The sequence below is a fragment of the Rhododendron vialii genome, chromosome 10a (genome assembly GCF_030253575.1).
Source record: "Rhododendron vialii isolate Sample 1 chromosome 10a, ASM3025357v1".
In the NCBI taxonomy this organism is placed as follows: Eukaryota; Viridiplantae; Streptophyta; class Magnoliopsida; order Ericales; family Ericaceae; genus Rhododendron; species Rhododendron vialii.
In genome coordinates this window covers 37,641,943-37,657,627 of record NC_080566.1, presented here as the reverse complement: position 1 = coordinate 37,657,627, position 15,685 = coordinate 37,641,943, and the positions used below count along the sequence as shown (strand labels likewise).

The 15,685-nt window shown below is 38.8% G+C and overlaps 1 protein-coding gene across 1 annotated transcript; it reads right to left on the bottom strand.

The window, feature by feature from the left end:
* Window positions 1-5,892: 5,892 nt before the first annotated feature.
* Window positions 5,893-6,947, bottom strand: LOC131304722 (protein trichome birefringence-like 34). The gene is made up of 3 exons (XM_058332061.1): window positions 6,775-6,947; window positions 6,485-6,646; window positions 5,893-6,202 (listed from the first exon to the last, which is right to left on the bottom strand). The coding sequence occupies exons 1-3, from the start codon at window positions 6,822-6,824 to the stop codon at window positions 6,076-6,078; spliced, it is 339 nt and encodes a 112-aa protein (XP_058188044.1). The 5' UTR covers window positions 6,825-6,947; the 3' UTR covers window positions 5,893-6,075.
* Between the last annotated feature and the right edge of the window lie 8,738 nt (window positions 6,948-15,685).

Below are 15,685 nucleotides of genomic sequence, written 5' to 3'. Positions count from 1 at the left end.
AAACTTAATCTAGTTAGAGATGAAGAAGTCTCATTTGTTAGGAAAGCTTTTATTTTATTTTTTCCTTTCCTATTCCAGCAAATTACATCCTATATATTTCTTTAATTTTGTGAGTTTATATTTTATGAATATAAGTGTTTGATAATTGGATAGAACCGGAACCAAAACAAAACCGGATTGGTCTTGGGATTTGATTCTAGTTAGGTTCCATATATATATTCAGGAACGGAACCAGAATTTGGTGAATGCGGGGGCCGAACTATGAACAATAAGATTTTGTAATTTCAAGGTTCATAAATTTAATAGTTTGTTTGATTTAGGTTTTTTAGGTAATGAGTGCAGAGAGATAGAAAGAAAAATGAGATAAATAATTGAAAGAAAAACTTATGATAGACCATGCGCAGAGTGAGGAATTTGGTGTAGAGATCCAAAACAAACACATTTGTAAAGCATTTAAATGCCTAAAAAACATCTAATACGTACAAAATACAATATCTATGTGTTCTTATTAAAAAAAAAACTAACATTAATATTAAAAAAAAAAAACTAAAACGATGCGGGCCGAGGCCTTGGCCCCCATAAGACCAAGTGTAGATCTGTCTCTGCATGTATTGGTTAGGTTCTGGTTCCCAATTTTTCGAAACCATTTGAAATGATCCGGTTACTGATTTTCTAGATAACCGAAACAATCTGAACCGTGTGCACCCCTATTTCAAACTGTAGGAGAGGTTTCGGAAACGGAAAAGTCCTCAACTCAAAATTTGAAATGGCCATTACTAATCGCATAATTATGTTCTTCCCCGCGTCCACGTCTTGGCTCAAACTCAAAAAAAGGTGGGCATTTTCCCGACCTAAGTCACAATAATGTGTGTGTGCGTGCGTGAATGAGATCGCAAGCATGAAAGAGTCTTTTAAAAGCATCTCGAACTACTAAAATTTGCAAGAGCAAAGAATATTGAGAGCGCGAATGAAGGATTTTTTTTTGGAAGGATTATTTGACTAAAGTCATGAGTGAGAGCAAAACAAGGAATAAACAATAGGCCACATTCCGTTAAATGGAAATAACTTATTTTTTAATTAGAGGTGATGTATTATGAGAGAATAACATGTCACGTGCATCAAAAAATAAGTACTGAAAAAATAAAACCTTAGCGGAACGGCGCTTAGGAACTCCAAGAAGACACTGCAGATTTTTGTTCTAAATAATATCAATATTTTTGAAGGTGGGCATATAGGAGTTCATTCCAAACATCAGGAACTCCAGGAAGACACCAATGGATACAATTTGCATAGGTTTGGGGTTTCGCAGATTGTTCTTTGGTAAAAGGACTCCAGTGCTTCTTGTAAATCAACGAATGAGCGTCTTTTCAATACTCTGAAAGCTGTGTTATGTTGAAAATTTGTATCTTCATGCCTTTTTTTCGTAATTCGAATACTGATTTATCCACGATTCGCAATATTTTAGGGTCAATTTGCATCATTTCAGGATCTGATCCGCGTCCCCAATACCCTTCTTTCAAAATTGGCTACGTTTCGTTGTAGCAGTTTTTGTCCGCAGGCTTCCCCCATTCTTTGGCCCTGTAATATGAATTCGTATCATTTTACTCTAAATTTATCACAATAACTTTTTTCTCAAAACGTATTTATTACAATAACTTGAAAACTACTACTTTCATTTAGGTTCCATAACTCCTCATCCAAATACCAGAAAATCACGTTCAGGTTGTAGATGCGCAAGAATTTTCTGGATTCGAAAAAGAATTTGAGCTATGCAATCAGTTCAATTCCATTTCATTTCTCAGTGGCAACGATTTAAAAACCAATAAACCAAATTAATCGTGTTCGTTTTTTGTTCCTTCTATTTCTGTGCATCGTACATAGCTTGAGGTGGAGGATTTTAAAGAAAATTTGAATTCACAAGTTACGAACACCGCATCGTACGACATTTGAATTCACAAGTTAGAAAGAAAATTTCGGAACAAAAAAGTGGATGAAACAAACCGTTCCTGAGTGCATGGGTGAGAAGCTAACGAAAATAAATCTGGTCTTGGTGCAATTGACACGAGTTTCCAACCAATCCGGCCATGTCTTCACAGCCATCTCGTATTGGTTGAGTTGCTGGGATCAGTTGTCTCGTGGACTCTCACAGTTAATGTATTATCCTGGGTTTGTACTCTGTATTTCATATCTGATATAAAAATGATCACTTCTATATATTGAAAAAAAAAAACCTTTATTTACAAATATTATCCCTCATCAATGATAATGAACTTCTAATTTTATTGACTAATGGTTTTCCTACACCGACTGCACTTCGTTTCTAATCTTCATCAACACTTTGTCCGTAAGCAAAATCATAATCTCATACTCCCATCCATCCCATTTGCATGTCGTCCATTTTTAAACTTAATTTTCTTCTTTGTTTTGTGTGTTTTGTTCGTGTTTTTTAATTTTTGTTAGATTCGGGTGGTATTTTTCAGATTAATCAACCATCTGGATGAAAATTATGACCGAAAGCAAAAAGAAATTCAAAAAAGATGAAAAAAGTATCAAACAACTGTTTTATTAGTCTAAAGTGAAGTCTTATTTGAATTTTTTTTAACAATGGTCTATATTTCTATACTTTTTAGATTCGTCTCGACATGAACGATTAACTCCAAAAATTATGACGAAAAGCTAAATTTACGAAAAGTAAAAATTACCAAAAGAAGTTAATTAAGTTTACAAAAATGGAGCTATTGTTGCTTATTTAAAATAATTTTGCAAAAGTATTAGATCAACGTACCATTAGAGATTTTTTTTCTCCGCTTATTACCATCATCTCTATTTATCTATCTCCAAACCCAAAAAGCCTCCCTCAAAGTCTTTACCAAGCAACGTTTCCTATTCTTTCAAAAAGTACTACTCGTAGTAGTTTAGAAAATAGATAAATAAATCGAGACATGTCGAGTTATGTTTTTTTTAAAGGAATGAAAAGAAGATAAAAACAAAATCTGTGACGTTCTTGTTTTTTTATAAGATATGATATGAATATGAAATCTATACGAGTTGTCAATAAGGTGATGTGGAAATCTTATCAACAATTAGGGCCCATTTTGAGATAAACGCAAACCATATCAACAATTAGGGACCATTTTGAGATAAACGCAAAATATCAACAATTAGGGACCATTTTGTGATAAACGCAATGCATATAAAACTCATGGGATAGAACCATGAGTTAGAGATAACGAAAATAAATTTCTATGGATAGCACAAATTGAAAAATTATACTCTCTCCGTCCCACTTTAAACGTGAGAATCTATGCATTTTCAAACCCTAAAATAATATATTTCTATATATTACTATTTGTTTTATTTTTTTACACCAAATTAAAGTACTCATTGAACACTTTTATTTGGTGTAAAAAAAATAATATGGAATGACCGTTTAATTTGGTATAACATAGAGAGATAGTTTTTGAATTTCCTATATTTTGGGCACTTGGATTTGTACACATTTTTTCTATGGCTGAGATTTACGAGTAGTAGAACTAGAAATATATTTGGAAAGAATGAATATTTGAAAGAATGATGTAAGAAAACCTAAAATTGGTAGTGCGTAATCTTATTCTGATTAGAATAAGATTACAAAGACAATTTTTTTGGGGTGATACACCGGACAAGAAGAAAAATGCACATGGTCAATTGGGAAAGGATCACTATGAAAAGGAGAACGGGGGGTCTAGGGATCAAGAGACTGTTACAATAGAATTTGGCTCTGCTCGCTAAGTGGTGGTGGAGGTTCAACAGCAACAAAAACGTACTCTCTGTGGATAAAATTTATTAAAGGAAAATACAATTTGGACCAAAGGAGCTGGCTCCCATATTCGCCTGGGTCTGGGTCGATATCTAATGTTTGGAGGGACATTTGTTCGGTTGGCAATATTGGTTCGGCACTCGGATTCTCTATTCGGGAGGGGTTTAAGGTGCAGGTAAACTCCGATCGTGATACGCTATTCTAGGAGCATACGTGGCTGGGTACTATAGCGCTTAAAGATGAATTTCCCAGGTTGTATAGGCGATCAACTCAACAGGAGGAGGTTCTGAGCAGTCTCTGTGGTTAAGGGGGCAACAGTGAGTGGAATTTGCAGTTTAGAGGCACACTGAGGGTTCAGGAACACCAACAGTATGAGGTGTTGAAACATAGATTGGCTGGTGTGACTTTAGATCCTTCAAAGCCTGATACTTTACAGTGGATTTGAACAGCCGACGAAGTTTTTTCTGTAAAAGCACAAGCTCGGTACTTTTCGATAGGAATTTAATTTTTGAAATTCATCAACTGGCAGTGTGCCCCTTATGTGATTTGCATGTGGAAACACCTCAACACTTGCTCCTTCAGTGTCGATTTTCGTGGGTGGTGTGGTTGGAAATTGTGGCTTGTTGGAACATCCAGTAGGTCTGTCCATCCTCTTTAGCAGAGTTAGCACTTTGGTGGTTTGGGAATAGGTTCCGAAATTTGGAGAAGCATACCTGGGAAGTATGTTTCTTTGTGACGCTCTGGTCCATCTGGTTAATGAGGAATGGGTATATATTCAGTGGGGCAGGCTTCAGAAGTGGCGGATTTAGTTAAAACAAGGGTAGCTATGTGGATGAAGGCAAAGTTTTACATCAGGATCTACACAGTGGAGGATTTCAAAGGTTACTTGGATGAGATTCAAAAAGTGAAGATGTAGATTGGATTAAAGAGGTATTTTATCCAACTTTTGTTGGCTATATTTCTATTACTTTTAGCTCTTTTTAACTTTTGCTCTCTCCTTGATGTACCCCTTCGAGATTTATAGAAGTTCCTTTTTGCCGAGCTAAAAAAAAACTTTCACGCTAGCACAGGTGGAAAGTTCACCTCCTTCCTCAGCGGAGGCAGGAGTTTAAGCCCCGCGAGGGGGGGAGTTGGTAGGCTATGGACAGCCTCTGAACTCTCTGTGGATTAACATACTAACACCCTGCTATCTCCGTTGTTATGTACAATATTGGCAATATATATATAATAAATTACAGGTCACTGCTCTCATTGATACAGGAGCAGATTTAAATTGTATTCAAGAAAGTTTGATACCTGTTAAATATTATCAAGAAACAACTGAACGATTAAGTTCTGCAAATGGAAGTAAAATGATAATTAAATACAAATTATCCGAAGTCAATTTTTGACCAAAACAAAAGAGGTTTCATATATATATATATATATATATATATATATATATATATCTTATTTTGATTCCTTATTTTTGAAGTTTAGAAGGGATCGAAATCAAAGGTAAATAAAAAGGAAACAACTAGTAAAATTTTTGTTTCAAACTATAGGAAAGGTTTTGGAAAACGGAAAAGTCCTCAACTCAAAATTTGAAATGGCCATTACTAATCCAATGATTATGTTCTTCCCCGTGTCCGCGTCTTGGCTCAAACTCAAAAAAAAAAAGTGGGCATTTTCACGACCTAAGTCACAATAATGTGTGTGCAAGTGTGTGAACGAGAGTGCGAGCATGAAAAAGTCTTTCAAAAGCATCTCGAACTACTAAAATTTGCAAGAGCGAGGAATATTGAGAGCGCGGGTGAAGGATTTTTTTTGGAAGGATTATTTGACTAAGTTCATGAGTGAGATCAAAACAAGGAATAAACAATAGGCCTCATTCCGTTAAGGGAAATAACTTATTTTTTGAATTAGAGTTGATGTATTGTGAGAGAATGACCTGTCTCATAAAGCAGAAAATAAGTAATGAAAAAATAAGAACCTTAGCGGAACGGGACTTAGGAACTCCAAGAAGACACTGCCGATTTTTGTTCTGAATTATATAAATATTTTTTAAGGTGGGCATAGAGGAGTTCATTCCGAACATCAGGAACTCTAGGAAGACACCAATGCATACAATCTGCATAGGTCTGAGGTTTCACTAACTGTTCTTTGGTAAGAGGACTCCAGTACCTCCTATAAATTGAAGAATGAGCGTCTTTTCGGTACTTTGAGAGCTGTGTTATGTAGAGAATTTGTATCTCCACACCTTTTTTCCGTAATTCGAATACTGATTTCTCCACGATTCACGTCATTTTAGAATCAATTCCCATCATTTTAGGATCTGATCCGCGTCTCCAATACCCTTCTTTCGAAATTGGCTCGGTTTCGTTGTAACAATTTTGGTCTGCAGGCTTCCCCCATTCTTCGGCCCTGTATGTAATATGAATGCGTATCATTTTACTCTAAATTTATCACAATAACTTTTTTCTTGAAACGAATTTATCACAATAACTTGAAAACTACTACTTTCATTTAGGTTCCGTAACTCCTCATCCAAATTCCTGGAAATCGCATTCTGGTTGTAGATGCACAAGAATTTTCAGGATTCGAAAAAGAATTTGAGCTATGGAATCAGTTCAATTCCATTTCATTTCTCAGTGGCAACGAGTTAAAAACCAATAAACCAAATTAATCGTGGAGGATGAAACGAACCGTTCATGAGTGGGTGAGAAGCTAACGAAAAACAATCTGGTCTTGGTGCGATTGACACGAGTTTCCAACCAATCCGACCAAGTCTTCACAGCCATCTCATAGATTCGTTGCGCTTCTAAATAATCTCCATCGACTTCACCGGGGCTTTCAAACGATCCCCACCTAACCGAAAATTTTCCGGAATGAAATGATGTGACTACAAATTGTCTAAAGAGAATTGAAAACCAAGTCTTACATTTGCCAATAAAAAAAAGAGAGACGGAGTCTAGTTTTACAAAGCATTTGCTTACTGAATTTTCATTTTATGCGACGTACACCATATGTAAGAATTGAAAACCATTATGTCCGCGTTAGTCCAGTGCCTAGCGTGCTTCTCAATCGCGTGGACTCGGACAATTCTCTCTTTTATACGATGGTCGTAGACTCGTATGGACCATCACAGTTCGATTCCAGCAGCAACGGAGCCCAGTAAAAATCAATCGAAGCGTTATATTAATTGATCACATCCATATGTACACAGTAATCAGCCACTACTGCAGCAGAACTCGAACAAAATCATGACAAGGACGATTTTCGTGCAGAATTCTCAAACAGAATGCGAATGATGCTGCTCAAACCCAAACATGATCAGCTTATTTTTTCGTTGTCTAGAAGGTGTCGATGTCACATCTTTCTCAAGAAATGAGTTAAAATACGGATCAATTTACATACTATCACGTAAGGAAAAACACATTTGGAACCATTCTGAGTCCCACAAAAATCTAGAAAGTTTCGTCCCTACGAATTCAAAAGTGATACTTACTGATATCCGTTGGAGCTGGTTTTTTACAGGATCCCATAAAATAATATTCAAAAATTTATGAATATTTTTCTAGATTTTTGTGTGATCCAAAATGGGCCTAAACGCATTTTTCCTTGCATATGGGCCCAAACGCATTTTTCCTTGCGTGGTTCCCCGCAAATCTTTCTTTCGATTAGAATTTCTGTATATTATTTGAAGCTCTATTCCAATCTGATTTCTGTAGTTTCAGTTTCGTCAAATTGGACCTTGGACTTTCGTTCACGTTTCCTCAGTATACAATTGTCCGACGATGTGGAATATTCCCTTTCGGGAAAGTCTACAATACACACCCCTTAAAAGGTGTACCATATTCACCTATTTTATGGTTCATTCATAACATTTTAGCGTGATTCGTAACTTTTGTTCTAGAATTCATAACTTTTCAACAGTATGATTCGTAACATTTTCATTATAATTCATAACATTTTGGTGTATCTCGTAACCTTTATACGATTCGTAACTTTTTAGCAATACGATTCGTAACATTTTCTCTATAATTCATAACATTTTGGAGGTGCATATGATATACACCCAAATAATGGGTGTGTATTGTAGTCTTTCCCTATTCTTTATGTTGTCGTTTGTTTCAAATCAAATTTGTTATTCATTCAGAATGATGTAAACGAGCCGAATATTAGAATTTTTATTCTGTAGGATTTTATCTCCTTAATCCAACAAACTAAGGCTCCGTTTGTTTTGATGTAAAAATATTTTACGTGTAAAATACTTTTTTAGAAAACAAATTTCAAACATTTATTTTCCGGTGTTTGGTTGGCACTTGAAAAATACTTTCAAAAAAGGGACAAAATAGTGTAGAGAGAGAAAGGGAGCGTAAACGGTGGAGAAATCTAAGAATATTGGAATTGAACGTGACTCAAGACCGACGATCGAGGAAATTAAGCAGTGAGATCGAATTGCAGTAGAAGGTAGCGGGTTTATTTTGAAAAATAACTTACGGAAGATTTGAGGGTAAATCAGTTTCGTCTAAGTAATGGAAAATATTTTCCTCATTTTTTACACAATCAAATACCGGAAAATAGGTAAAACATTTTACTAGAAAACATTTTACGCCCAAACAAACGGAGCCTAAATAGTGTTTGATTACCCCAAAAAAAAAAAAAAAAACTGCATAGTATTGGTGCAGAAGGAAAATTTAAACTTACAGTAGCCTTGAAGGTAAATAAGGAGCCATTGAGTTCAAAGTTCAGAGACTTCTGAGCCAGAGGAATTGAAGCATCGACGAGGCAGACCATTGAGACCCATTGGTTCCTGTTCAGTGAATCCCCAACAAACACAAGCCTTTTGCCTCTTAGCATCTCCAACATTGCTTCTGCATTGAACCTGGTTCACAAAAAGCATTCAAGATAAATTACACCAATACTTCCTGACTCTACATAAGTCTCGTACGCGTATCGGATATGTACCGTGCGCGTACGCGCGTACGGGTGTACCTGCGCCTAATACGACCTGATATTTATCTATAATGCCAAATAAGTGTACCACGTGTTTTTTTTTTTTTATAGTGATAATGTCAAAACTGTTTTTGTTAGTACCAAAGTTTAAGTACGCAAAATGCTTGTACTATGTGCAAGGTAGAAGTTTATAATGCACTAGAACTTAGGCATTAACAAAAATATAAAGGTTTGGTCTGATAAAAACAAAATAAGTTTTGACATTATCATTTTCCTTTTTGTCCTTTTTTTGAATTTAGGACGTGGCTCGGATGTACGTGGCGGGAAGGATGTTTTGGGTGGAGGAGTATTGATCACACACTTATAATGTATGAAACTCACAAGAGAATTGCACAAACACACTCACATATATTGAACTCATTCAATCTGAAAATAACATACAAAGAGGAGGAATTTCTCTCTCTGTAACTCTCTTATTCTCTTACTCCACTCACACTTTCTCTCTCAATACAACCTGTATTTTATAGAGGAATTCATACAATTGTTCATAGCCATGCGAGGCTTCCAAGTCTTCAAGCGTGGGCTGCCAATTCCACGAATTCGGCTGAGCCAAGTCTTCAAGCGTGGGCTGCCAATTCCACGAATTCGGCTGAGCCTCATCCATTCCACAAAGTCCACAAAGGCTGCCAATAATTAAGATTAAATCCACAAACCCAATCAAGCTTACTGTTTATTTCAACATCCCCCCTTAAGCTTGATTCTCAGAGATTCTTCATTCCAAGCATTGTCTTCATTTTGACGAAAGCTTCATGTTTGAGGGGCTTCGTAAAGATATCTGCTGTTTGATCATATGTCCTGCAAGAAACTAACTCCACTTCCTTTGCTTTTACATGCTCTCTGATGAAGTGGTAGCGGGTATCGATGTGCTTGCTTCTTTCATGATGAGTCGGGTTCTTTGCAAGCGCAACTGCAGAGCGGTTGTCGACATAGATCTCTGTGGGCAATTTTTGCAGAAAGCCCAAGTGCTTCAGCACATTCCTTAACCATATAGCATGACAGACAGCTGAGTTAGCGGCAACATACTCAGCTTCACAAGATGACAATGTCACAATCGCTTGCTTCTTGGATGTCCAAGTGAAGGCAGTATCTCCAATGAAGAAAACGAACCCTGTTGTGCTCTTCCTTTCATCCAAGTCTCTTCCCCAATCGCTATCTGAATAGCCGGAAAGATTCAGGTCACCGCCTGACTGATAGAATAGTCCGTCATTATGAGTTCCTTTGATGTAGCGGAGAATCCGCTTTGCTGCGAACAAGTGTAACTGATCTGGCGTCTCCATGTATCGACTGACTAGCCCAACACCATAGAGTATGTCTGGCCTAGTACAGGTTAGATATCGCAGACTTCCAACCAAGCTTTTGAAATAGGTTGGATCAACATTCCCAGTATCACTTTTCTTCAGTTCCAGTCCACTGTTGACTGGAGTCGTCACAGGATTGCATGTCTCCATCCCGTACTTCTTCAGTATCTCCATGGCATACCTGCTTTGGGAGATAAAAATTCCTTCGTCACTTTGCGTCACTTCAATGCCTAGGAAGTGAGCCATAAGTCCGATGTCCGTCATTTCGAACTCTTGAAACATTGTCTTCTTGAATGCTTCAAACATGGCTGGATTGTTGCCTGTAAAAATCAAGTCATCAACGTAGAGGCATACATACAGCTGGCTTCCATCAGTCTCCTTCTTCATATAGAGTGCATGTTCATAGGGGCACTTCTCGAATCCATTCTCCTGGAAGTACTTATCAATTCTGGTATTCCATGCACGAGGCGCTTGCTTCAGCCCGTATAGCGCCTTCGTCAATTTGTACACTTTGTCTTCATGACCTTTCTTCACATATCCAAATGGCTGCTCAATATAGATTTCTTCTTCTAGAAATCCATTCAGGAATGCTGTCTTGACATCCAACTGGTAGATCTTCCATCTTTTCTGAGCAGCTAATGAGATTATTAGCCTGATTGTCTCCATCCTGGCAACAGGGGCGAATACTTCGCCATAGTCGATGCCTTCTCTTTGCTTGTATCCTTTTGCTACAAGCCTTGCCTTGTATCTCTGAACCTCTCCTTGAGCGTTCTTCTTAGCTTTGTAGATCCACTTTACTCCAATTGCCTTGTGACCATTTGGGAGGTTAGTCAGCTCCCAAGTCTTGTTCTTCTCTATGGACTGAATCTCTTCATCCATAGCCTTCCTCCATTTTCCTTCTTGGGTAGCTTCCTCGAAACTAACTGGATCACAACTGATTTGCAGACAGAACATGGTAAAATCTGCATCCATCTGATCTGTATTCTGATACAGATCATTCAAGTTCCGAATTCCTCTGGGCCTCATGTCTGAAATTTCTCGTTCAACTGGTGAGGATGGTTCACCTTGTTGTGGTGAAGAGAAACCACGGGAAGATGCTGGTTGATCTTCTGGTCTACCAGGTACATCTCTGGTTTGTACCTGTTCTTCATCTTCAAGTGTTAGCTCCATATTCTTGGTAGCTTCTATTTGACCCCAGCTCCAGGATTCATTTTCCTCGAAAATGACATCTCTGCTGAAAATCACTTTCTGAGTGATGGGATTATACAACCTGTATCCCATCGTTCTGTCACCATATCCAACAAGGATACACTTAACTCCTTTGTCTTCGAGTTTGGTTCTGTTAGCCTCCGGAACTTTAGCATAGGCAATACAACCAAACACTCTGAGATGACCCACACCTGGCTTGTGAGTGGACCATGCTTCTTGTGGTGTCTTCGACTGCACATTCTTCGTAGGACACCTGTTCAGTAGATAAACTGCACACTGAACTGCTTCGGCCCAAAATCTCTTGGGCATGTCTTTATCTTTCAACATGCTTCTAGCCATGTTGAGAATGGTGCGATTCTTCCTCTCAGCTACACCGTTTAGTTGAGGAGTATAGGCAGGTGTGCACTGGTGTCTGATTCCTTGTTGCCTAAGGAATCCCTCAAATTGATCTCCAGTGTACTCTCCTCCTTGGTCTGACCGCAATGTCTTAATGTGGTAGCCGCTTCCTTTCTCAACAAGAGCTTTGAACTCTTTAAACTTTTCAAATACTTCTGACTTCAATTTCAGAAAGTATACCCACGTCTTTCTGCTATAGTCGTCGATAAACGTGAGGAAGTATCTGTTCTGACCGTTTGAGATTGGCTTTAATGGACCACAAACATCTGTGTGTACTAGCTCGAGAGGCATAGATGCTTTCCAATCAACTTGCTTTCCAAAGTTATTGCGGTGTTGTTTGCCAAGAATGCAGCTTTCGCATACCTCATTTGGACGTTGAATATGAGGTAAGCCCTTAACCATCTTCCTATTCGCCAACAGCTTCAAGCTTTCAAAGTTGAGGTGCCCATATCTGAGATGCCATATCCAATCTTTGTCATTGATAATGGCATTGAGGCACTTTGGCGTGTCATGAAGAACAGTTAGCGGAAACATCCTGTTCTTCGCCATCATTACTCGAGTTATCAGCTTCCCTCGAGCATCCGCAACCGTCAGCTGCATATCCTTCAGGCTAATTTGATAGCCTTTCTCAAGGAATTGTCCAAGACTAAGAATATTAGTCTTCATGTCTGGAACATAGTAGACGTTAGAGATGAATGCATGATCTCCATTTTTCCTTTTGATTATAATATCACCTCTCCCTCGAACTGGTACTTTAGAGAGGTCACCAAAAGAAATATCTCCCTGAACCTTTTCATCAAGTTCAGTAAAAAGCTGCCTTGAGCCAGTCATATGATTACTGGCTCCAGAATCAAGAAACCATGTACCTTGATCCTGCTCGATTGGGTTGTGTGCCATGAGACTCATTGAATCTCCTCCTGATGGCTCCTTGTCTGCATAGTTGGCTATTTCGCCAACTTGATCTGATGCTGATCTTCCCCGGCACTCGTTGCTATAGTGGCCATACTTTTCGCAATTGTAACACTGAACGTTACTTTTGTCAACGTTCGAACGATTGTTGTAACTGCCTCTTCTGCCTTGTCCTCCTCCTCGTGGATTATGACCTTGTTGTCCTCGTCCACCTCCTCTTGGAGCATAATTTTGTTGTCCTCGACCACCTCCTCTTGGAGCATGATTTTGATTCCCTCCTCTGGAGAATCCTCTGCCACCTCTGCCTCTGGAATTTGAATTTCTAGAGCCTCTTCCATGGGAACCATAGCCTCGTCCCCTCTGAGATGTCCCCCCTTGCTCGTACCTTCCTTCGTTGAGGGATAACTTCATTTGTAGAGCTTGTTCCGGGGCTCTATCATCGTCTCTGTGCAACTTCTGTTCGTGGGCTTGCAGCGAACCCACGAGCTCTTCAATAGACATGGTTGAAACGTCTTTAAGTTCTTCTAACGTAACAACGATGAAGTCGAATCTGCGATCCAAAGATCGCAAGATCTTTTCTATAACTCTCGTGTCGGTGAGAGTTTCGCCATTTCTCCTCATTTGATTTGAAACCACCATAATTCGAGCATAATACTCAGAAATAGATTCTGAGGATTTCATTCGTAAAGACTCGAATTCACCTCGTAGTGTTTGAAGGCGAATCCTCTTTACTTTGTCAGCACCTCTGTAGGTCTTCTGCAGCTTCTCCCAAATTTCTTTGGAAGTTTTGGCGGAAGCGATGATCTCGAATGTGGCTTCGTCAAGTCCTTGATAGATGATGGACTTGGCTTTGCAATCCTTCTTTCGCTCGGCACGAAGTGTGGTCTTCTGTTCCTCCTTTAAAGCTGTTTCAGCTTCTTTTGAGGCGGGTTCATCGTAACCTTCTTCTACCATCTCCATAACATCTTGAGCACCCAGCAGTGCTCTCATTTGGATGGACCAATTATCATAATTGTCCTTGGTGAGCTTTGGAATAACAGCTTGGGATGTTCCATTAGCCATCGAAACTAGAAATGATGGAATCTAGTTTACTGGGGTCAAAGTGAAATCTTTGCAACTTTTGAACTTTGACTAGATAACTTCAAAAGTACAGGAGTTAGACTGCAATTGAACCTTCGGTGGACCAGCTTTTATGGAAAGTAGCTCGGTAGGAGTAATGGGATCAGACAACCAACTACCTCTTTGGTTTGTAATAATTGAGATCCCAATCAACCACCTCTTTTTCCCTTTATCACTTTTTTGTTTCTTCCGTCTTCTTCTCAAGGAAAAAACAGAGACGCGTGTTTGCCGCAACTCCGTCGAACGGCAATTGCAACCTCTGTACACCTCCGTTCAAGATGGGTCTTGCACAAATCTCTTCGTATCGTCGAGATGCACGAGACTCAGGTATCAATTTGAGTCTTGGATAAGATTTTTGTTTCTGCAATTTTGGATAACAGCTCTTCGAGCAGCGCGTGAGGGCCACACCGGAATTTTTTCGGCGACGGAAAAATCCCTGGTGAACTTCTGAGTCCAAAGAACTCGTTTATGTGTCAAAACAAGTTTTCGATTAATTCGAAATTTTGGCCTTCAACCCAGTGGTTGTTTCGACTGGACAAGAGGCGGCTCGTTTTTGTTGCTGGATTTTATGGCGACCGACTGGTGTGGCTGAGACGATCTTGAACTCAAAAATATGATTTTGAGTGAATTGCTTTCTGGGCGGGCTACACAAGCAGTAGAATACCGAAGGTATTTTCTTTTGTGAGAGATTTTTTTTTTTACGGATGAGCCTGGGGCTCTGATACCACTTTTTGGGTGGAGGAGTATTGATCACACACTTATAATGTATGAAACTCACAAGAGAATTGCACAAACACACTCACATATATTGAACTCATTCAATCTGAAAATAACATACAAAGAGGAGGAATTTCTCTCTCTGTAACTCTCTTATTCTCTTACTCCACTCACACTTTCTCTCTCAATACAACCTGTATTTTATAGAGGAATTCATACAATTGTTCATAGCCATGCGAGGCTTCCAAGTCTTCAAGCGTGGGCTGCCAATTCCACGAATTCGGCTGAGCCAAGTCTTCAAGCGTGGGCTGCCAATTCCACGAATTCGGCTGAGCCTCATCCATTCCACAAAGTCCACAAAGGCTGCCAATAATTAAGATTAAATCCACAAACCCAATCAAGCTTACTGTTTATTTCAACAGGATGTGGTGACAGTGGCAAAGCTAGAATTAAGATTCCCGGGCCGCCAAGTTATTACGGAAAAATTTTAAACGTCAAACATCTCTATATTCCATGCTCATCAAATAAGGGAAAAAAATAAAAATAAAAAACAACTACCAATATCCATAGTCATAGGATAAGCCAAAATACATTTTTCAAGATTGGCCTCAAAAGACTTGATAGCATCTGAGAGATTCAGGAGGAAACAAACTCCTAATTCTCAAGCCTTGATCACTAAGTCAACCTCTTGGTTTAGGTTATTCGATTATTCTTGTCCTCAGCTCTTGAGGTCACCTCATCCCAATGCGTAAGCATGTAAAACTCTGCGGAGAGATTGTAGGGATTAATCCAATTTGTGCACAAACTCACTCGAGACACATTGCATTATCAAAGAGAGAGAGAGGGAGAGAGAGAGACCTGGGAAGATCACAGTCATGAGGCTGCCATCTCCAATGCTGATAGTTGAGGTCCTTTCTCCCAAACTTTTCACAAGCCATTCCATCATCCATGTATGAGCATTCTTTAGTTTTGTATGAAGGGTAATTAGAGCTATTACTATCATCGTATACCCACTTTCCCGCAGACAAATCGCATTTCCCACCCTTTTCAACATCTAACAGTACCATTTTCTTCTCTCTTGCTGTGAAAAATACTAACTCATAGAAAACAAAGATTGTTGTAAGGCCATGAATGCTGCACCTGATTCCCCCTCCGCTGCCACAGGGTCTGATTCTTTTCTGCTTAGCTTCCATAGAAAAGTTGCTACAACATGCTACTGGCTAGTTTTTTTCTCTGTTTG